The 22,290-nt window shown below is 41.0% G+C and overlaps 1 protein-coding gene across 1 annotated transcript in view; it reads right to left on the reverse strand.

Moving 5' to 3' along the window:
* CACNA1E (calcium voltage-gated channel subunit alpha1 E) overlaps positions 1 to 22,290 on the reverse strand; it is a 260,398-nt gene that overhangs the window by 136,546 nt on the left and 101,562 nt on the right. The window contains exon 7 of the mRNA XM_063298452.1: positions 9,204 to 9,307. Coding sequence (XP_063154522.1) covers positions 9,204 to 9,307 — 104 coding nt within the window. The remainder of the gene's footprint in view (positions 1 to 9,203; positions 9,308 to 22,290) is intronic.

The following is a 22,290-nucleotide window of genomic DNA, read 5'->3' on the forward strand; positions in this document are numbered from 1 at the left end:
TAGAGATTCTAACCCAATACATTTTGCCATTACTGCTGAAATAAAGGCAAGGTGTATATCCTGATTTCACAGATGGCTACTCTAGAACTACAGAGTAGGCTGTGAACTAGCCAAAAGTCTATTATCCAACAAAGGGGATGTAAGGAATCAAGGTAAGAAAGGAACCAGCAGTTTCCACAGCAGAGGGAACTATCATGCCAACAAAAATCAGATGCCTCTCAGTCTATAATACAGACTTCTGTATATTTCAGCAAGCAGAACTCTCTGTGTATATGTTTTCATTCTTGTTTTCATTAAAACTAATCTAGAAGAGTTGTGTCTATGAGATTACTACACTGCCAAGTAACCAGTTCCTGAATAAGGGTTTAGTGTTTGAGGAGCTGAGATTTACAGCTCTGTTTGTATAAAGTCTGACAGAGCTGGGGTCTCAGGAAAAATGGCAGAGAAGACCATCACAGCTTTCCCACATACCCCAGCATGTACTGCCTAATGTGAGCATCTCATTCTTCCTAATGATAGGACTTTTTCTGGAGAGATTTTTGCTCCATGAAGATGCTATCCCTATGCGTTTATTATATGATGTTGTGCCTATATTAAACATGTTCTGGTTTGGAATCAGTCTTGCTTTCATGGTTCCGTCTTCATTCCCATCCCCAGATCCTGGGAATGATAATTTGCTGAGAACACCCTTTGGCTAAATAATGGTGTGAAAAGCATTGAATGAATTAATAAATAAATAAATGCTAGGTATCATCATTGGTCTTAGAATGATGGGAATCATTAGGCTTAGGAAACCTGTAACCCAACAGGAGGGAGGGAGGGAGGGAGGGGGAAAGAACTGGTAGATCGTTTGATCATGTTCTCTGCCAGTCAGATCAACACATGTCAAGCACCAGAAGGGAGGGGGAGATTTACTGAGAGTGGGAAAGAGTAGTGTTTCGTCTAATGATGGAGTCCAAGGTCGCATCAGCTGGAGATGGTTGGAAATGGAATGCTGGTCTGCTGGTGGAAAGGGGGAAGGAATGTCGAGGGGAGTTCTGGCTTGCCTGTTTGCTTTTATTAGGTTTCAGCGGGAATCCTTAGTCATGGCTTTTTGCTTCCATTCTGTACACATCTACAATAAATCTGAAGTCTGCATTTTAAATGAATGCATGAGTCAGGTCATTATTGAGTCCATTGCGTCAAATCCTTACAAAGTGGGGTTAGAGTTACAGTTAGGTGCTGCTAGTCCCTTTTAAGTGGTGTTATCAGAGATGAAGTCTCAGACAATCTTAATATAAAGGATGTACTTTGTTATTTAGCTTTCCTCTGCATTTCTGGTGGTTTTCATGTAGGAGATCATCACAAATCAGCCACAGCAGATAATACTTCACTCACAGTCCCTCAAACACAATATGGCTGCACTTTATCCATGCAGTGTTACACCTACTTGCTCAGTGACTGTTTGAAGTTACAGAGGCGCTGAATGAAGGGACTTATGACTGGTCCCCAAAGTTACAGCTGTTGCAGTGCTCCCACAGTCACATGATCAAAATTCGGGCACTTGGCATTTAATGACCACAGGGGCACTTCAACTCCCCCCACCCGCCTATCTCCCCCCCTCTTCATCTATGCCTTTTGGCCCCCTGCACTCTATGGCTCCTGCCACCCTAGCTGACTTTCGCTCTCATCTTGTTCCCACTGCTGACCAAGTATGCCTGGCCTGGCCTTTCACGAGGCAGCTGCTGGCCATGCAAGCCTTTTTTCCCCAGAACCTGGTGGTTTCCTTGCAAGACCTAGGGAAGATGGCCTTACATCTTACAAAGGGCCAGGATGGGCACTCCTCATCATCAGTGAGAGCAAAAAGATGTGAAGGTCAGCTGGGGTGGAGCACAGAGCAGCAGAGGCCTCAGAGTGCAGGGTGGGGAGGGTGACTGCAGCTGGGATTGGGCTGAGGTGGCTGGGGCTTCCTGGGGTGCAGTGGCTTTGTGCTACACTGTTGGGGTTCCCAGGGCACATCAGCATTGTGCCATGCTGCTGAGCTAGGCTGGGGCAGCTGAGGCTTACAGGTGTGACTGCGGGTTCATGCTGCGTTGAAACTCAGAGGCTTCTTGAAGCCCCAGAGCTGCGGCATGCCAAGAAGCCCCTGAGCTGCAGTGTCACAAGCAGCCTGAGAGCTGCATAGTTCTGGGGCTGCTTGCCACCTTGCAAGGGTGGCCAAAGGGGCAGAGATGGGGAGGGAATAGGCAGTTGGGGGGAGTTGAAGGGGAGGCAGTCTCTTACCTTGGAAGAATTTGTTGGAATTATCAGGGATCAACTCAGCATTATCTCATAAGTATAAGGGGGTCACTCTAGAAAATTGTATCTCTATTGTGCTTGTGGGATGTCACATGGGTCACCTGACTTCCTCTTCCTCCTTCTTCTTGAGCTTGGGGATTAACAGTCTCCATTACCCTCATGGGCAGACATGCAAGCAGGGGGCTGCAGAATGCAGCTCCTCGCCCTTTCTTTTCCACATAGAAAGTGTCTACTAAAAACCAGTGATGATTAAGTGCTTTCTACTATGAATCTACTTGTATCCAGATCTACTGAATAAAAGTAAGCTATCTCTATTTTCTTCATCTAACTACATTGTGAAGACTGAATTTGTTTTTCTGAACGTAATTAAGCTTAATGTGCAAGTTCCCTTTTTTGGTTCACGCTTCTACTCTGCAAGATTGCTGTTGGCTGCTTGGAGTTCTTTTATTAACCTTTAAAAACTCCATCAGAATGGAGGCTCAGGGCTGGGAGGGACCAAGCCTGGAGTGGCTTGGATTGGGGTGGGTCCTTGGCTAATGACCAGTGGAATTCAGTTAATGATGTGGAGTGCCAGGATTTCTGTTGCTAAGTGATGCAGTCACATGACATCACACTTTATGACCATATCGCTTAACAATGGAAATTCCAATCCCAATTGTGGTTGTAAGTCAAGGACTACCTGTAGAAGCAACACTGAAAACATATGAGATACTTCGTTTCTTCCCTCCTCCTTGACCGCTCATGTAATTTGTTGCCTGTGCTCAAAACTTAGAGACTTACCACTGATAATGTGACATTAGCAGTCATTTAGACTACTTATTCAACATAGGTAGTAGCTATTGAAAAGAAACTTCTGTCAGAAATATTTCCCTTGCCTTCTTTTCTTTGTATAATTGCATGAGAAATAGGAATATTTTTAATTAAAAAAAAAGAAGAGGAGGAGCAAGGAATGACAGGGGTAAATTAAAAAATCCAATTATGCAGCAAAATCACCCATCGCTATATTAAAAGCAGAAAATGAAAAAGATGAACACATCCACTGAAGAGTTACAAGACAGAGTGTAATATAGGCTTTATTGGGAAACTAATTTAATATATCACAAGGTGATTTAGGAAAAAAATGGTTTCTAAAACAAAGCATTTTCCACTTCTGGAACTGCAAGCTGGGGCACAGATGCTGTACTGACCGATCCCCAGAGAAATAAAACCTAAAACTATGAACACTTTTGTGTGACCTAAGTAGTCATAGCAACATTCCAGGCACCGCTTGTGCTCTGCTGCTCCATCTATAATCACTTATTTATATTTATACTCAAAGTTGTCCAATTAGTCACAGCATTTCCCCAATGTTAGTTGTGTCATTCAGTGGAGTTGCTTAAAGCAAATAATGCTCTGAAGAGTCAACTAAGCTAATGTTACTGAATAACATTTTTTACATTACGGTTATGATTATGGTGGCCAAAAGCCACCTGGATTATGGGCCTGGATGGAGCCCTGCTAAGAGAACTGGTAGAAAGCTTTTGTTCCATCTTTTTACAATTATTATTTGCTGCTTTATCCAAACAGGAGAAGCTGGGGGATAGTAATTATAATCTGTTTGAAAGAGACTAATTTTGAGTCATGAAACTAATTTGTTTCAACAAAAAGGCTAACTATAGTTTGGGACAGGGATGGTCAATCTTGGTGATCAAGGGCCACACTTAATCTTGCGGGGGGGGGGTTGGCAGGTGGATGGGGCCATCACACAATGAGCAGGGCTGTTTCTGGGAAAATGTTCAGAGGGTTTTGGTTTTTTAAACTTAGATATACCAATTTTAAGGCTTATATTACAGTTTGCATCTATTTCCCATTTCAGAATGGTAGCAAACGAAGTGTTAGGTTCTCAACAATCGTGGTGAGAGTGGGCTCTGTGAGCTGAAAAAAGGGGTCTCAGGCCCACCTCTGGCTCTAGTGCTGCAGGTTATAAACCCCTGGTTTAGGGTATACATTTTGTGCTGAATTTTGGTTAATCTAAACTGGACACATAAGTTTCTTAAATCCTCTTCCTAGCAGTGTTGCATGAAATAGGAGTCAGGGGAATGTATAAGCCTGATACTCACTGTGGCTGATTCTATCATAATATCTTGATGTCTGAACACAAAGAATAAATCAAAAGACTACTGAGAGCTTCAGAGACTGGTCTCAGAGCTTTTTCAGTGTAAAAACCTGAGTAAAAAGAGAATTTACAACAAATAACGCTAGACAACAGAACACAGCCGATGATGGTTGACAGAGCTAGAGCCAAACAAAAAGGTGAAGGAAAAAGGCTAAGAAGATTATGAAATGGAGAAGCTGAAAAAGTCTGATAACTTTTTCAGGACGTTATAAGCAACTAGACAACCCATGACCCATTGGGTCATCCTTTCAGACATATTTCCTTACCTAAACGGAGAAACAGAATGACCACAGGTCGGCAAAAAAGTAATGGGAGCGGGAGCGGTTTTCGACTTCGTGCTGGCTTCCCGTTTGGCTTTTCTTGTGGGAAGCTGGCAGGGAGCGTTGGAAATCACTGTTCCTCCTCTTTGGCTGCCTGCCACTTTGCTGGGGGGAGGGGGAACAAAGGGAGCCGCAGTCCACAAGGAAAACTGCATGCCATGAGTAAGGATGGCGAGCAGGGGGCTCCCATCCAGGCTGTAAAGCGCATGCGTAGTACTGAGGAATTAGGTATCCATTCAAAGAGACACAGATCGGGCCCGCCTTAGCCTTTGGGGTTTATATGTCTGGGTTTTTCCCACGCTTCTTCAGTTTGTTAGGATTTTCTGTTATGTAGCAGTAATAAAACACTAGAGACCTATTCCTTGTCTCAGTGTGGTTCCTGGCTGTTAGGACACTGCACTTCTGCTCCCCATCCTGGCTTGTCCTCAAGGGCTCCCTCCCTCCAGGGAGGAAGAAGACTCACCATTGACTGCCAGTGCCCCCCCAGCCAGTCCTACCTCACCAGCAGGCATCCAAGTCACTCCCTTGTCCTTCCCTGGCCACCCACCACCATTAAGAGACTTCAGATTTCAGCCTTGGTTCCAAAGCAGCCAATCACCACTAACCCATTGGGCCTTGCCACCAACCAATTGATTGCAGGGGCCAGAGGGAGGCAGGAAAGAGGGCAGGAATACACCCCTCCCATCTTTTCTTGCACCACACAACCTACGGGTTTCTGAGAAGTGTAGTTTATTATTATTCACATTTCTATCACCGCCCATCTCCCCCTAAAAGGTAGTTGGAAGGTGTGATGATGCTGAAGTAGTCACAACTTTGCAAATTTCAATCCCATGGGAGAAATGGGTCCTGGATTTTGGACACATTCTGTAAGTAGCCCATTTGAGGTACCTTGGTTCAAAAATTGTTGCCCTGTGATGCACCATTTTGCCCAGTTGAAGGTCACAAACAGACAAATAGACACAAATGTTTTAGTAGTATATAGATAAGATTATAGAACAAGAGAAGCGGCTAGTTGGTAATCAAGAAGGCTTTAGTGCTAAGACTGGCTCTGAAGAGCACCAGGCCCCAGAAAGCCACACTTCCATAGTAGACATATTTTGGCTGTAAATACACTCAATGTTTTTTAAGAACTGTTACTGGCTAATAGAAGCTCTTATTATTTTTCAAAATTTGCCTGCTTGTCTTTTGCTTATGATTTTAACTGCACTGCCTGAGCTATTTTTGCTAAGACTACACAAAATCAGTGTTCAGTCTTCTCTGCAGTCCCAAGTCTGATTGCTCCTCCGCCTTTTCAGTATAACTTAGACTCCTATATTCATTGCATGGCTGGAAAACAGTCTGTAATATATAATTCAGAGTGATCAGCAAAAGACTGTTTATAATCTTCATAATTACAGAGGGGGTAACATGTGGTGGCAAAACTGAACATGTGCAGTCCATAGTAGAACAGAAAAAGCATAAGGCCAAGAAGTGGCAGTGGAGAAATACACTAAGCTCTAAGTTTGGGAGGGGGGAAGTAAATACATATTCTGAGGATTGCTGCCATTGCTACTACTGCCACCATCGCCATCATCAGTAATGCCCCAACCTAATCTGCACTTCCCTCAAATTCTTCTTCCTTGATTCTGTTGAGTGGCCACCCATTACAGCTGTGCAAACCACCAAGGGGGTCATTTCATGAACAACCCCTGCTTCATGGTTGTTCATAGCCCCAAAGCAAATGCAGCTTGTGAAGGGTCACTTCAGAGCCTTCTCCCAGACTTCAGTTTATGCTCAGAAGCCTGGGGCTGAGCTTCAGAACAGCCATAACGAGCCTTTAAGAGGCTTGACTGCCTCATTGCTCCAAGCTCATTTCAGAAAGCATTTTGCACCCTGTGATTGCCCTGTGCTAGGGAGGTAAAAGTAATCTACACATGCTCAGAACAATTTATTATAGTTCAGAGCATTGCAAAGAGAATCTGGGATGGAAGCTTGGTATAAAACTAAGCTTTTAAACCTGTGGTTTGGAATTAGAAATATATTGGAGCATAATATAATACAGTAGCACAAGAATGATATTTCATTGAAGTGGGCTTAAGAAATTGAGAAGATTTACAAGATGAAGCTGAAGTTTTTTGGCCCCTAACCATGCTTAACAGTACAACCAACCAACAGTCCTCCAACCATGAGCATGGGGGCTTAGAATAGAACAATCAGCAATAGTCTGAGCTGCTATTTTCCATCAGGATGGAAGCTCCCTCTTCCATAGGGATGCATGGGGGAAATTTTTTTCCTGCACTGTTTTTCTCCACAGCGTCTAGACAGATTTGGTCCCTTCTCAAACTTTTTTTTTTTGCTGGCTTCTTCCACCACACCAAATATGGTCCCTTTTTGTTCAGTTTTCACAGAGTTATCTTGCTGGTGGACAGTTGGACAGACGGACAGAATCCTGAGCCCCTTTACACAATTTCTTTGAACATTCCATTGGGTTAGAAATAAAAAGAAAATCTGAGGTGGGGAGAAGTTGAAGAATTAACAATTCAAATTACAAATTTGCAAATATTGCCATAATTTAATACTGTTAAATCTCAATCCATGGCTTCCTCATATATTAGAAAGGAATATGAAAAGGAGGTGGGGAGATTTCCTTGAGTTGGTTCTCTCACTTTATGCTTCCAGATGCTTGAAGCTTTTAGTAGCATTTAACATGCCTGCAAAGCCACATGGCCTTGTTGCCATAGTGACCAGAAACTGTCTTTTCAGATCTGGATTGATGATTTGCATTTCCACAAAGAAAAACAAATACACGCACACAAACAGAATTGTAATCTCATTCACTTAAGTCTTACCCACACAATCTTCTACTTGCACAACTACTATCTACTGTAAATTCTTCCCTCAGTAACTGCTCTGATTTATTTCACAGTGCAGCCAAACGTTATATCAATTGTTCATCAGCTGGAGGGTAGGCCCTACAGGAGTATATTAAATGCTGGAAAGAATGGCATAAATGCAGATGAAATATAGGATTCCAGAGGCAAGTGAGACTTCCTTCTCCATGGCAGTTTTTTTGAATATTTTATTTCCTGAACACTGGATTTTCTTGTCCACACAAGAACTGTGGGGAAGTATAGTAATATACATGAACTTCAGCATGATTTAGGGGAGTTCAGAAAGAACTGCTGTTTCATTCTAATAAAGATGTCTATATATTTTAGGATGTGAAAACTGGTATGTCCTATCCTGGTCTTTCAAGATCAGGAATTTTTCAATACTTATGCCCTCATTCAGAGATTCTACCTAAGGATTTTTCCATAGTCATCTGAGGTGGACAGTTGGAAACAGACAAGATATGATCAAATCCACTGAGAAGCTGTTTGGCAAACTCTACTGAACTGAACATGAGCTGCTTCATGCATCTGCATGAGATACTATTTGGATTTGTTATGTCTGATATTAATAGGCTATGGCAGTTTTGATACCCATCAAACAACATAAAATACTTTCCATAGTTATTCTCCATACAGGCATTTTGGGGGGCAGGCACATGATACCCAAGTTTTTCTACTTTTCACTCCTATAAATACAGAACTTGTGGGAATACCTGAACTTTATCATCCTTTCTCACAACTTGAAAGGATGGATGAAATGTTCACCCATTATGGAAAGCTTCAGAATTTCACTTCAGAATTTAGAATGCAAATAAAAGCAGAGCTTTCAGTTATTTAATTCATTATGTCTGAGAAAGGAATAACTCTCCTAATATGTCACATCTCTGAAATTAGTTCCTAAACAACAACGACAACAGCTTAAAGAAGTGTTGAAGCCTCAGTAGATTAAAAATGAATCTTGAGAAACCTCACCAAGGATGTTCATTTAGAACACTATTGCTGAAATTTGTTCAAGGTCTGCAAAGAATCTTAACAGATCAGGAAAAAGAGGGCAGTTTTATTGTGTTTCTTCCCTTCCATGCTTTTGAAACTATAGAACCTGAATTACAATACTCTGGGGGCTAGTACTTCATACCTAGGCACTTCAGGTAAGCTCATATCAATGCAAGAAATACTTTCACCATCTTAAAAAGATTAATAGATCTGTTGTAACATAAATTAGTGTGGGTTGTTTCCTCCTACTAAAATTCCCACTGTTGACTTATGACATAATTCACGAAAGAATATGCAACAATAAATCTGTCATTGTTTAAAGTGCTACAAGATTTCTTTGGATTCTTTTTTGTAATAAATCAACAGCTACTGCTTTAGACATTGTCAACTGATCCTTTCACTAAAGTTCCCACTTTAGATGTTGCTAATTACCCAGGTTTAAGAATTGATGAAAAATCAGGCAGAAAGCATTGAATGAAAGATCTCTAACGTTTATACAAGTACGTCTAATGTAACTGAAAACTTGAATGCCCTGTGGGCAGAAAGGTCAGAAATCATCAACATCATCTAGTCAAAGAACTGGCTTACCCAGAAAGCACTCCCAGGACAAGGTTGAGAACAAAAAACGATCCAATTATGATGAGGGGAATGAAGTACAACCAATTCCAGGTGGCTCCTAAGGCATCATTGGTCTGAAAAACAAAAATAAAAAAATAACCTAAAGTTGCACTACATGCAACCTTTGTTATACACAATTAAGTCTTTTTTATTCTGTATGTCTGTGCACATATTTGTACTATTATTTTATTGCAATATTTATTTGCAGTGCCTGCTGCTTTCTTTCCCTTTTGTACCAGGGACATAGGATCAACAAGTCAAACAATCTTGATATTCCTCTTAGAAAAACAATCCACACAACGACTTGTGAAAATGTATTTTAATGTGGCTCCCAAAGTGATTCAGGGAGTTTGTACTCAATAGCTTGGTTGTACACTATACCCTGTGCATAGTTTGGCAATTCAAATGAGAACACTTACAGTGGTTATCCAAGATGTCACATCTGATCGCATTCAGCATAGGTTGACTGAAAAGGACAGAGGTTTGCAGTAATGATGACAAGAAGAAGCTTACGACATTTTGACTGCAGCTGCCATGTTCATTTTTTCCAGACTGCATTTTTTTTGCAGGCTCACCTAGAGCATAATGTTCTCATCACTTAATTGCACATTGCTATTTATGTCCACAAAATGGCATTATTTTATCCTAACTAAAATTCAGGGGAGCAGAACAGAGAGGAAGAAAGAAGACAGCTGCTCAGGAAAGTACAAGTCATGAAGCAAGAGACTGACAGCTTAAAAGGCTTCTGGCAAGATTGCTCAGGACTGTAATATGATTATTCATTGCCATTTAATAAGGCCCTGCCTTCTCCCCTTCTTTCCAGATCTCTCTTTTGTCCTTTTGGCAAGGATTCTGCCCATGATGTTGGTCAGCACAATGATGCAGCAGAACGTGACTGTCTGAGAAAGGCAGCATCCATCTTCTTCATTTTGTTACTGTTCTTGGCACTAATTAAACCCTCATCTCTCTCTGACTCATCAGTACAGCATATCCAAACAAACCAGTGTAAGAACTGCATTTGAGCCTCGTAAAAGGCATAATCTCCAAACACTAGTAGGGAAAAATTTAAATTTAAAAATCTTTTTAAAGTAGCTAGAATGCTTAGCTTATGGCATCAATAAGGGTCCTGAAGCTGTAACCTTCCCACCTTCTAAAAACCCATTGTCAGCACCCTCTAACAAATGCCTCCCATGTGTGAGAGCAGTTTTTACAGCAAGAACCTCTCTTTCCCAAATGGGCCAGTTGTGCTGAGAGTCAGAAAATTTGTGTGAGAGGTATGCGCAGGGGCGGAGAAAACCTGTTTCATCTTTCTGAACCAAAACTGCCCTGATAGCTGAGTCAGAAGCATCTGCTTGCACAATAAAGGGTGAGTTGGGTCTGGGTGAGCTAGAATGGGTTCTCTAGCAAAAAGAAGCTTTAAACAGTCAAAAGCTGTTTGACAATCAGAAGTCCAGGCAAGTCTAGCCCCTGGGGAGGTGACTTTCTGGGTTTCCCCCCTCCCTCTAGTTTTCAACAAGTCAGTTAGAGGCAAAGCAATTTGAGCAAATTGAGGGATAAAATTTCTATAGAAATTCATGAAGCCTGGAAAACTTTGAAGTTGCCTCCTGGTGCAAGGGGGTTCCCACCCCATAATGTCTTGTACTTTGGCAGGATCCATTTTGATGCCCTTGGAAGAAATACGGTAGCCCAAATAGTCCAGCTGGGACTTGTGGAACTCGCATTTAGAGAGCTTGGCATACAGCTTAGCATCTCTGAGTTTTCACAGGACTTTTTTGACGAGCTGAATGTGGTCTTTGAGGTTGTCAGAATAGATTAAAATGTCATCTAAGTAAACCAGAACCCCTTTGTATAAATGTTAATGGAGGACCTCATTGACGTATTGCATAAACACTCCAGGGGCCCCCGCCAACCCAAATGGGAGGATTTTGTATTGATAGGAACCCAGAGGGCAGTTAAATGCTGTTCTCCATTCATCCCCCTCCTGAATTCAAATTCTAAAGTAGGCTTCCCTGAGGTCAAGTTTGGTGAATACTTTTCCTTTTGATAGGTGTGATAGCATGTCTTTCATTAAGGGGAGAGGGTATTGATTGTTTATTGAGATGGCATTTATTCCACGGTAATCTGTGCAGAGTCTCAGAGAGCCATCCTTTTTTGCCCAGAAGAGTACTGGGGCTGCCAAAGGCGAATTGGCAGGCTCAATGAACCCCCCCCCCTCTAAGTTTTTGTCAATGAATTCTCTGAGAACCTGTTTCTCAGTTTCTGTCATAGCATACATTTTTGGCTTGGGTAGTTTAGCCTTTGAGTCAATTTCAATGGCACAGTCAGTTTTCCTGTGAGGAGGTAATTGGTCACACTCTTTTTCATCGAACACGTCCAGAAAGTCAGTATACTCGGGTGGAATGCTGGGCTGTGCCACAGGTTCTGCCGCAGGGGTGTGGTTGAGGAGGGTGCCAGCTACATTCTGCCCGGGTTGTGGTACAGTAAAGAGGTTGCCAGCCCCATTGTTAAACAATAAAGCACCTGAGTCCCAGTCGATTTGTGATTTTCTACTCTTTAGCCACGGGAGTCCCAGGATGATAAATAGTTGGTGATAGGGGCTACAATAAATTGCAAGGTTTCTTTATGCCCCCCCCCCAACCTCATGGCCAAAGTCTCAGTTCGGAATTCAACAGGAGCCCCGTGGGCAATAGAACCGTCCATCTGGGTGAAAATAATTGGATTTTTAAATCTTTTGGTTTTAAGGCTCAGCGTGTCAATTAGGGCGGGGTGTATTAAGCATTTTGTGCACCCCAAGTCTAACATAGCTGTGAGATTGGCTTTGTGCCAGGTTCTTAAGTTTTTTAGTTCTACTTTCACCAGCAAGGTGGGCCACTCATCACTCACCAAAGGGTCTTCTTTGTCATCTATCTGCGAAGTAGGCATGTTGTGCCCTGGAGTTTCCACCTGTTCATGGGTGCAATTTAGAACAGGTGAAATTTGTTTCCCGCTGGCTCCAGTTCCTCCTGTTTGGCTTCTTCGCTGGAGTCCAACAGGGACTTGATCTCTGGATCCTTTTGGCCTAGCACTGTTGCAGCGGCTGCCTTGCACCTGGTCAGCAGGGTCTTAGCGGTTTGGTTCCTTCTTTTGGTGCGTCAGACTCCCTGTGTGGGCATTCTGCTGCTCTGTGGGTGTCCTTCCCACATTTGAAACAGCTGCCTCTTTTCCCTGGGCAGCCTTTTGGGTCCTCCTTGTCATGGAACAGTTTTCGCTGAGTGAAGGGAAATTGACCTGGGGCTACGGTATTCTTTCCCATCGTTTGTGCTCAGAGTTGCCAACGGAATTGGTATTGGGTATTCTCCACGGCCCCTGCTAGGCAGATCCACTCTTTCAAAGTGGGGGGTCTCCACAGCAGAGAGCCCATCTCAGGATTTCTGGCTGCAAGCTCCCTTTGAAGTAAACAATCTTAGTGGTTTCCGACCAGTCCACAACTTTTACGGCAAGAGCTTTGAACTCCATGGCATACTCCATCATGGTTCTTCCCCCTTGCTTAAGTGGCTGGATACCCGTCTTCATCCTCATCTTGTCGAGTGGGTCCTCGAACCGGTCTCTCAGTGCCCTCATGAAGTCTCACAGGCTGTTCAGCTCTGGGGCCATGGCATTGTGCAGTTGCACAAACCATTCTGCCATAGGTCCCCAAAGCCTGGTGCCTACTTGGCTCATTTTCTTGTACTCGGTGGGAAAGCAAGACCCATTTTCCTTCATGTATATGGACATGTTGGTCAAGAAGAACGCAAACTGTCGTGGATCTCCATCGAACTTAACTTGTATGTCCTTCGAGGTCGCAACCGGTGTTGCCCCGCTGGGCAGAGCTCTCCCCCAGTAGCCTTGGCTCTCTTGGTGTCCTCCACTCCGCTGGTGCCTCACTGGGGATTTGAAATCCTGGGTTGGGGTTAGGATATGGCGTCTTTCTCGTGAGTCCAGCGACGCCACTCTGGATAGCTGAATTGAGATATCTGCCAAGGAGTACACCATGGTCTCCAGGGTTCTCGATACCTGCTGCAACACCACTTCCATAGCAGACATCCTCACCTCCAGGCTCCGCATTTCTTGTGGAGTTCCATTGGGGTCTGGTATGGTCCCATGCGACCCCGGACTCTGCACCCTTACTTGTGCCTCCACAGGTGGAGGGGCTCTTCTCTCTTCCTCCCTGGCACTGGGCTGGGAAGGACCCATCTGTGGTTCTTCTATGGTTACGCTTGGCATCTGAGGCTCTCTCACGAAATTGAGGGAGCAGATGGCACTTTCCAACTCCGTAGTGTTGAGCCGGGGTTCCATCTCACACTCGCTGTCCTCGCTCCCTGAGCTCTCCTCTGTCTCAACTTTTTCTTCTTCCACTTTGGCATATAGCACTGTCCTCTCCGATGATGGTAAAGGTGATGGCTGCTTAGCCTGGGATTTTCCGTGTTTAGGCATGGTTCGTCAACTCTCAGCTGATTACTTGCTCAGGAAGAGTTTTCAAAAGATGGATTTGCAGCTTAATGTCAGCACCTGATCATTCGAGCATTCACACAATCACAGTCAGGAGGCTGGGATTCCTTTAACTGTTTTAATGAAGCGTAATGAATGGTACAGAAGGCAAGCTGCGAATAAAGATTTCCCCGCTCAAACCTAACTTAAAAACTACATTCCCTTAAGTTAGTCCCCTTTCCCATGAAACCATGTCACCCACCCTCCCATCCAGATGGTATTCCTGGCATATCTCAACCCCGTGTCCTTGATGTCCTCCATAGCCATAATAAACCACTTCACACTCCAACTTCACACCCCCTCCCAACTGAAGACACAGATTCCATTCCTTGGAGAAGGAAATGATGGGAGATGCTCCGATAAGGGTTTCTGTGAAACCTTTGATCGGGGGGATCTGACACCCATATTACACTCTTCCATATATCTGGCTGACGTTTGTTTGTATTGTGATCCATTATCCTGTTCTATAATAAAAATACATTTAGGTGAAAATGCTGGAGCTGATTTTACGTACAGTACAGATAGGAGAAGAGAAAGGAATGGCATGAAACTTTGGTGGGAGGACAGATGATGGAGATGTGAAGTGATTAAAAGCCTTTATTATAACCAGAATAAGCAAAAACCTTAATTACCCTAACTAAAGTGCTTTTAGGATTAAGTGTAAATCTCCACTTCTACCAAGATTACTTGGATGACTTTCTCTCTTTGTTTGGTTCAATAAGATCTACAAAGACTTTTCATATGGGCAGATGGGGCCACCTTGGTTGTACTGATAGGTGAGTGATGAGCTAGAAAGCATGGCCCCCTTCTCTGTCACGGTCACCAAATGGTTTCTTCTTGGAGGACCACTTGAAACACACAAAAACCTGTTGCTTTGGATCTTCCTTTTTCTCTGATACTTTAAGAATTCCCTAGCAATGAAGATTGGTAGGCAGATGAATAAAGGCTTCTCCTCAGCTGATCAGAGTGCCCATCAAAATTATTTTGAGGCTTATGGAAGCATAAGGGCTCTTTCTGGATCACTTTTGTGAACCAGGTCTCAGAGAGTGAACAGCATATAGCCATGGAGGAACATTTTCAACAGCACATCACTTATTTCAACTACTTGTTTCACTGATCGTTTTATTAGCTCTGGTTCTTTTCCTGTTATCTGAAAATCATACACAATAAAGAGGAGGTGGTGGAATCATGACAGAGAGTAAAAACAGCTTGAAGGATGCTGTACACCTGCACTGAGAATACAGTTTCAATTACCAGCACTTTGAAGCCAGTGCTATAGCAGTATTTTCTCCAGTGATGAACTCACCTAACTGCTTAACTCCTCCTTAAATAAATAGTCACACATGGCAATTATCACATTATTCCTTAGGAGGGAGTGCAGAAGGAAAGAGAAGAATGGAGGAGAGAAAGATATTAAACTGTAGTTATTTAACAAGAACTACAGTTTGGAGAGCCACATGAGACTGCTGCAGCAGAGTAAAACAGAGACTATCTGGGCTAAAGATAATTTATTGCTGGCTGAATTGTGCTCAGATCAAGATCTGGACTCAAACAAAATGCTCCAGAATGTAGTGTCTGGAGCAGAGCAAACTAAAATTATTGCTTTGTTGACAGGGCATGAATAGAAGATAAGGTTCTTCCTAGTATTTCATTAAGGCTGACCAATCAAAAGGTTTTTACTGTCCGCCAATTGAACTGGCTGAGATTACTTTGCCACCTGAAGACAGAGATTTAGTTCTTCCTGCCAGGCATTACTGAATGAATGTAAAGAGAACTGTACAGCACAATAGCATGAATTATTGCTGCCCATCTCCTATGCACATTGGACATGGTCAAGAGTTTCACTGAAAACAATTCTGATGCAACTTTTCCAATGTCTTCTCTGAGCCTGTTGTGCATTCAGTCAGGCTGTTGAAGAAGGTCAGAACCCAACTCCACTCAAAACTCAACTCCATTCAAAACTCCACTCAAAATCTTCATTACCGTATTCAATAATGGCTGTAGACTAAATGTGTGGCATTTCCTAGAGGTTACTACCAAAATGGAAATCACTCATCCCTGGATAAACAATTAGTGCTCAGACTTGGAAAGTGAGACAAAATGATGTAATTGTCTTCTAAATATTAGATTATCCTTCAGTGTAGCCCAAGGGGGTCTAATTTCACAATCCCAGAAGAGCCTCCTGAGAATGGCGTGAGCTGGTTGTATGGAAATGCTCACAGAGGTAACCCTTTCAGTGTTAATCTGAATAGATTTGAGATTGTATGAAGCAAGAAACAAAACCTTCTTTAAAAAAGGCAGTATCTTTGCTCTTGCTAAGCCAATATTCTAAATTAGAAATAGCCATTTACAAATGGGCTCATCATAATTCCAACTGGTGCCCTTTGCCCACCCTCACTGCAGATTGATGGTTCTTACATGTCTAATGTCTCTTCCATTGGGAAATGAGATATTTCTAATTACCAGATTTCTGTATCATTGCTTAGAGTTGAGCTGCACATTATAGAATATGGCAGAGCTGAAATAAATTATCTCTTTACCCACTCTCAATATTCTTGCAAAGGTTTTATGATATCTTTCAAATGTTCTCTGGATGTGTTATACATAGTTTCAGCATTAACCACCAGTAAGTTGTAGTAGCACCTCAAAATATGATAGTATCTGCAAGTTGCCTTTAGTAGTATTTGACATGTAGGAGGCAGTGTTTGGGAATGTCCTCCCAGGTGGTAAGTTGTAAGTTGATTTTTATGGTACCTGATACGTAGCAGTCTAGATTTGAAAACTGACCTGCAGTACCTCTAAGTACTGATAATATCTGACACACAGTATTCACCATTTGACCTGTGTCTGACAGATGTCATACAATTATAATAGGTATTTGACAGTTCTAGATTTAAAATAGAATGCATAAATGTTACATTAATTTCATTCATTCATTCAGTCAACCATACGAAATAAGTAAGTTTGGTGTATAAATTTAATATGTGTGGATGTATATCTGTATGTGTATATTTCTCTCTCTGTGTGTTTCTGTGTCTGTGTGTGTGTGTGTGTGTGTGTTGGGAGGCGGGAGAGAGATAATTCATTTCAGGGCTAGGATATAACCTCTGCAGTAGATCTAATGTCCAGAGCAATTGTATTGCTGGGAAATATTTGATCAGAGGAGAATTTACTTATTCCTCTGCAAAAAAATAAAATACTTCTAAGTGGCTCAACTATAGAACTGTTTCTACATCTTGGCTGACTGAGAGATCTGACTTTGCCAGAATAGAATCCAGCCACTGTAAAATGATTTGTTTTTTTCAAAAGACTTGGAATAAGAAGAACATGTTGTCATAAAGGAACTTCTGTGTGTGTGTATAGATAGATAGATAGATGTGTGTGTGTATTTATATTTATATTTATACACACACACGCACACAGTATATAAATTTTAAGAAATTATGCTCCCCATGAGTTTTTAGTCACCAAATCTGACAATATTCAGCAGATAACTTATAAGCTATGTTAGACTGGAAGCCAAAAACATTCTTGAAGAAGTCAGTGAAAAACCACTTCCATATTATTGCCAAAAGAACTATATAGTGGTGACCTTTAAGTAATTGGTGATCAAGCTCAACTCAGAGACTTTATTTTTATTTGGTACTATTTTCTATTAAATATGTCTTCATTTACAGAACTCAGAAAACTATTTTTCTTGGTTAACTTAGATAAGTCAACATCTCTCCATTTTCATATGTCCTCTTGCTATTCCTCTTTTAGTGCCAGTTAAAATTATGCTCAAGAAAGCATTTTCTCCTATAAACTCATCCCCTTATCTTGGGATGTGAAATCTAGTTTTGCTTCCTATTTTAGAACACCAACTCAGCTTCAAACCTGAGCAGGGTGCCTTTAGGCACTAAGCCCATTTCCACTCTCTGGAATTCTATGCCATGGAAGTCTCACCTAGCAACTCCCTGCTCTCATTATACTAACAAGCAAGCAAGCAGACTTCTTTTATATTTAAAAGCTTTATAAGAAGGCTAGAAATTCTGCTGATTTGTGGACAATAAAACGTATTACCTGGAGATATTTATAGCTAATGGTGGTAACTTTTTTCTTTGTTAAACAACTGATTTGTTTGTTTAAAGATTTGGTTTTTATGGTTTTTTAAAAAAATCTTTTTAAAAGTTTTTTTAAATCTTTTTGTCCCAGCCAACTATAACTGTGTAAATTATAGCTTAACAGGATAATATAATTTAACACATAAGGTTTAGCAATCAAATTAAAATTCATCTTATGTTAAATTCTTTAAGTAATGTGAAATAATTAATATGATAAATGGTGAAATATTGTAACCTATTTTGATACCCTGTCTAGACTATACCAAGGCAAATGCCCCTTTTGTTGCCTCCTAAGCCTCTTGTGCCTCTCCCTAATGAATCCTTACTTTGGTCTCTTGATTGAGAAATGTTTCCCATTTCTCTTTTCATTTGGACAACTTTAATTTGCTTTCTTGATAAAAGTTACACTTCATTGTAGCTATCAGTTTCTGGTATCCATCTGCTATACAATGGATTTCAATGAATACATTTGCTTTTCACAATGGCTTAATAAGAAAATTGGTAGCTTTCCCTCACAGAACAAAAGCTGGTCAGCTTAGGGAAAGCTGAATTACTGTTTTATAAACAACTAAAATTTCAAAAGAGCTTTAAAGAGTTCAGTTAGCAGTTCTTGGCAAGTTATATCCTGATTTCCAAGGAAAACCCACAATTCTCTAAAAATCAGTATATAGTAACCGCAGCAAGACTATTATATTCACAACATTGGAGAAATACTGAAATACCCACAACAAAGGAATGGATTATGAAGATGGCAGAATTTGCAGAAATGGTAAAGTTTATCTGTTTGAACAGCAATAAAAAAACAAGTACTTTTATAAGTACTTTTATAATTGGGTTAAGACTATGGTACCGAGAATTTATGCCCCAAATGAGGATAAAGTAACTTTTTACAAATGACTTATGGAGAGATTAATAGGTTTTTCTTATGAAAATTGGTGTTTGATGGGAGATTGGAAAGGAGTGATCTCCCCACAACTGGATAGAAAAATATTAAAATCACCCAAGGTAAATTACCAAAAGTTTTTTTTTTAATTTGATGGACAGTTTAGGGTTAGTGGATGTGTGGAGACAGAAAAATGGTAATTCTAGAGAGTACCCCTACTTTTCAGAAAGACATAGATTCTTCTCAAGAATAGATATGATTTGAATCTCAAAGAACTTGACTACTAAAATAGAGATCTTACCAAAGACTTTTTCTGATCATAATCCCATGAGTTTAGTTTATAAAAGGAAATCTAGTTCTTTTAGATGGAAATTAAATAACATAATTTTTTGATAATAATTTAAATAAAGGCACTAATTTAAGAATGGTGTGGGATACAAGTAAAGCTTTTATTAGCGGTTATTTAATACAACATAATACTGAACTCAAAAAGAAGAGCCAAGAGAAAACACAGGCTATTTTGGATGAGAAAAGAAGAAAAGAAGAAGAATTAAAGAAATCTCCAGAGAATATAAGTATTTCTCATCAATTAAACTTTTACAACAACAGTTATCAATGTTAATAGTAAGAGAAATAGAAATAAAACTGAACTGAGTAAAGGGAAAAAAATTGAATTTATAAATAAAAGAGGGAAATGGCTAGCATACAAATTAAGAAAAGAAAAGGAAAAGAAGATTAGTGATGTCACTAAGAGTTACCAGGCTTAGAATATGAATCATAATGCTTGGATGCATTATCAAACATTATTTCTCGCAAAGTATTTAAGGCAGTATGGTACAATGTAAGCAGTATGGCAGGTCAATTACAATGCAACTTGAATTGCAAGTCAGAAGTGAAGGGCCCTTTTGGAAGGTGTGGGTAGCAAAGTCATGGCCTGCTCCCCAAAAGTTCATCCATCAGTAAGGAAAGCACAGCAGTAGATGCTAAATACTTTCTCTGATTCAATGCTATCAATATGTTGTAAATGAAAGCCAAATTGGCTGTTGCTAACCTGGCTGTCACTGAGACCAACAGCAATCCATTCCATGTCAATATCTAATAAAAGATGACATCATGTAGAGTTTCCCTGCCCACTCCATTGCATAAACTTCTTCTTAAGAGGAAGTATATTGGGAAACTCATACATGGTGATGTCTTATCACACATCTCCTTGGACAGTGAGCTACAAGGTTGCAGTCATCCTTCATAGATATAGTTTGACGCTAATCTTTTTCAAAAGTGCTTTAGAATCAACAACCAGTGGAGGAATGTAACTATCAACCACAAGAGGAGTCAATGTAGTGGTATCGACATGTATGTGTGTGTGCAAATGACATGTGCATGACATACTCTCACAAATTACCACCATTTGAGACTCATTAAAACAACTATATAAGGAGAGCTGTTTTAGTCCACGGCAGCCAAAAATCAGGAGGAGTCCAGTTGCACCTTTTCAGATTAAGACATTTTATTAAAAGGCTTAAGCTTTTCTGAACTACACAGCTCACTTCATCAGCTACAACTGATGATAAAACAACTGATTTATGTTGCTTTCTGCGGATCCACATGGAGAAAAAATGATACCATTACAAGGCTTTGTGTGGTTTGACATTTTTATAAATGACTTGGTTAAGGATGGAGAGGAATTGTAGATAACATAAAAAGAGACAGGGTACTGTAGTTATAAAGAGTTGTTTCCAGAGTGATAAAGATTTAAGAGATAGTTATATAAACAACCATCTGTAAGATCCTTCATTATCAGAGAGTCCCACCAGTTTACCAGTTCATAAATATGAGTTAAAAACAAAATAAAGAAAGCTGCTCCCTAACATACTTTCATGATATTTTGGGTTTAAATGGGAAATAGTTAGACTACAGAATACTGCTGATGTGTCAGACCTGATGATGATGATGATGATGATGGCTTAGCAGAGTCCCACCAATTTTGCAGGACCTGCTGGCTACAGTCAGAGTGCTGGTTATTACCTATGAAGCCCTTCTATTTCTATGAGACTACTTCCTTCAGATAGAATCTTCCCATCCAGCATGCTCTAAATGGAAGGGTAGGCTTTTGATTCCACTAAGGATTTTGAATTTTGGAATTCTCCAAATTCTCCAACCAACATGCTGAGAATTCTAGGAGGTGAGGTCTATACATCTGGAGAGCTCTGAGGTTAGGGAAGGTTATCTGCTTCATGAATACTGTCATTAACAGTTTGAGAAAATTCATGCCAAAAGTAATGGATTTCTTAACAATATGAAACCAAATACAGGAATGATAAAGGAACCTCAATAACATCGGACAGAAAAGGCTACAGGGGCCTAGAACAGGCATTATTGGAGCAATGGCCTTGAGATGAGATGGGGAAGAGAAAAAGAAAGAGAACTTTGATGGGTAGATGATGAAAAGCACAGGCCATTACAGCACAAAATTTCAAAGAGGGGGTGAGAGAAAGGAACAAGAGACACTGATTATGAACTTGCACAGCACAGAAACAGTAAAAATGAGAATGTACATGTACATGTACATAAAGAAAAACTACTCTGAAATTGGTTTCAGCTACACTTAGCTATCATGCCAATTTTAAAAGTGTGCTGAAAATTCTTTTTTCAAAACCACAAGCTTCCTATTGGCTGGTCAGTAGAAGGAGAGATCACAGATAAAATACAAGCTCTGAATGCAGAGAGATCCAGGTTCATCCTCCAGTATCTTCAGTGAAAGCAGTGACAGGGAATTTCTGCCCATGGGCCTTATTTGGTCTGCTAAGCTCATCCATCTGGGTCATAGGGCTTTGAATGAGGTCCTTCCACTTTCCACAATTAATGGCAGGAACTGCCCTTGTAGACATTTCATTTGCAATGGCAGTAAGAAAGGCTCTATTTGTTCCACTCTATGGTTCTCTTTATGGGAGAAGGTGTACAGCAATGGAACGCAGTGGCTGTTGTCCTTGTTGTTGTTGTTGTTGTGGCTGTTGTTGGCTCCAGCTTGGCCAAGCCACACTTTTCTCTATCTGTAAGGTAATTAAAAAGGCCATTGCTATTCCTTACAGGCACACCAACTAAAGCACACGGAGGCAATTCTATTTGGAGCGTTTGCACCTTCTTTGGGCATCTCCCAAAATAAAGCCATTACTCCTGGCATTCAGAAGTGGCTCTTTCCTAGGAGCTGAATGATGCCACTAGCATGGAGCTTGGTAATTAGTCCCATAATGTTCCCCATCCCTGATTTTAAAAATGTCTAGCATCACTTCTGGAAAATGTCCCATCAGTGACCCTGTAAAGCTGCTGAGTCTTTCAGCTTAAGCCAGGGGAGCTGAAATGTCTTGGAGTCTCTGCTTATTTTCATCTGGCCTTTGGCATTTCCAGAAACTCTTCATTATGGCTACACAGCTGGTGGCACAAAGGTTTGAGAAAAAAAACAAAGAGTTCCACCTGGCAGTGCTTAGGAGGAAGTGAGTAATATGAGGGGAGATTAGCAGCTTTGAACTATGCCAAACCTGCAAACAGGCAGGAGTGAAATGGGGAA

This window comes from Candoia aspera, chromosome 3, assembly GCF_035149785.1.
Source record: "Candoia aspera isolate rCanAsp1 chromosome 3, rCanAsp1.hap2, whole genome shotgun sequence".
Classification (NCBI taxonomy): Eukaryota; Metazoa; Chordata; class Lepidosauria; order Squamata; family Boidae; genus Candoia; species Candoia aspera.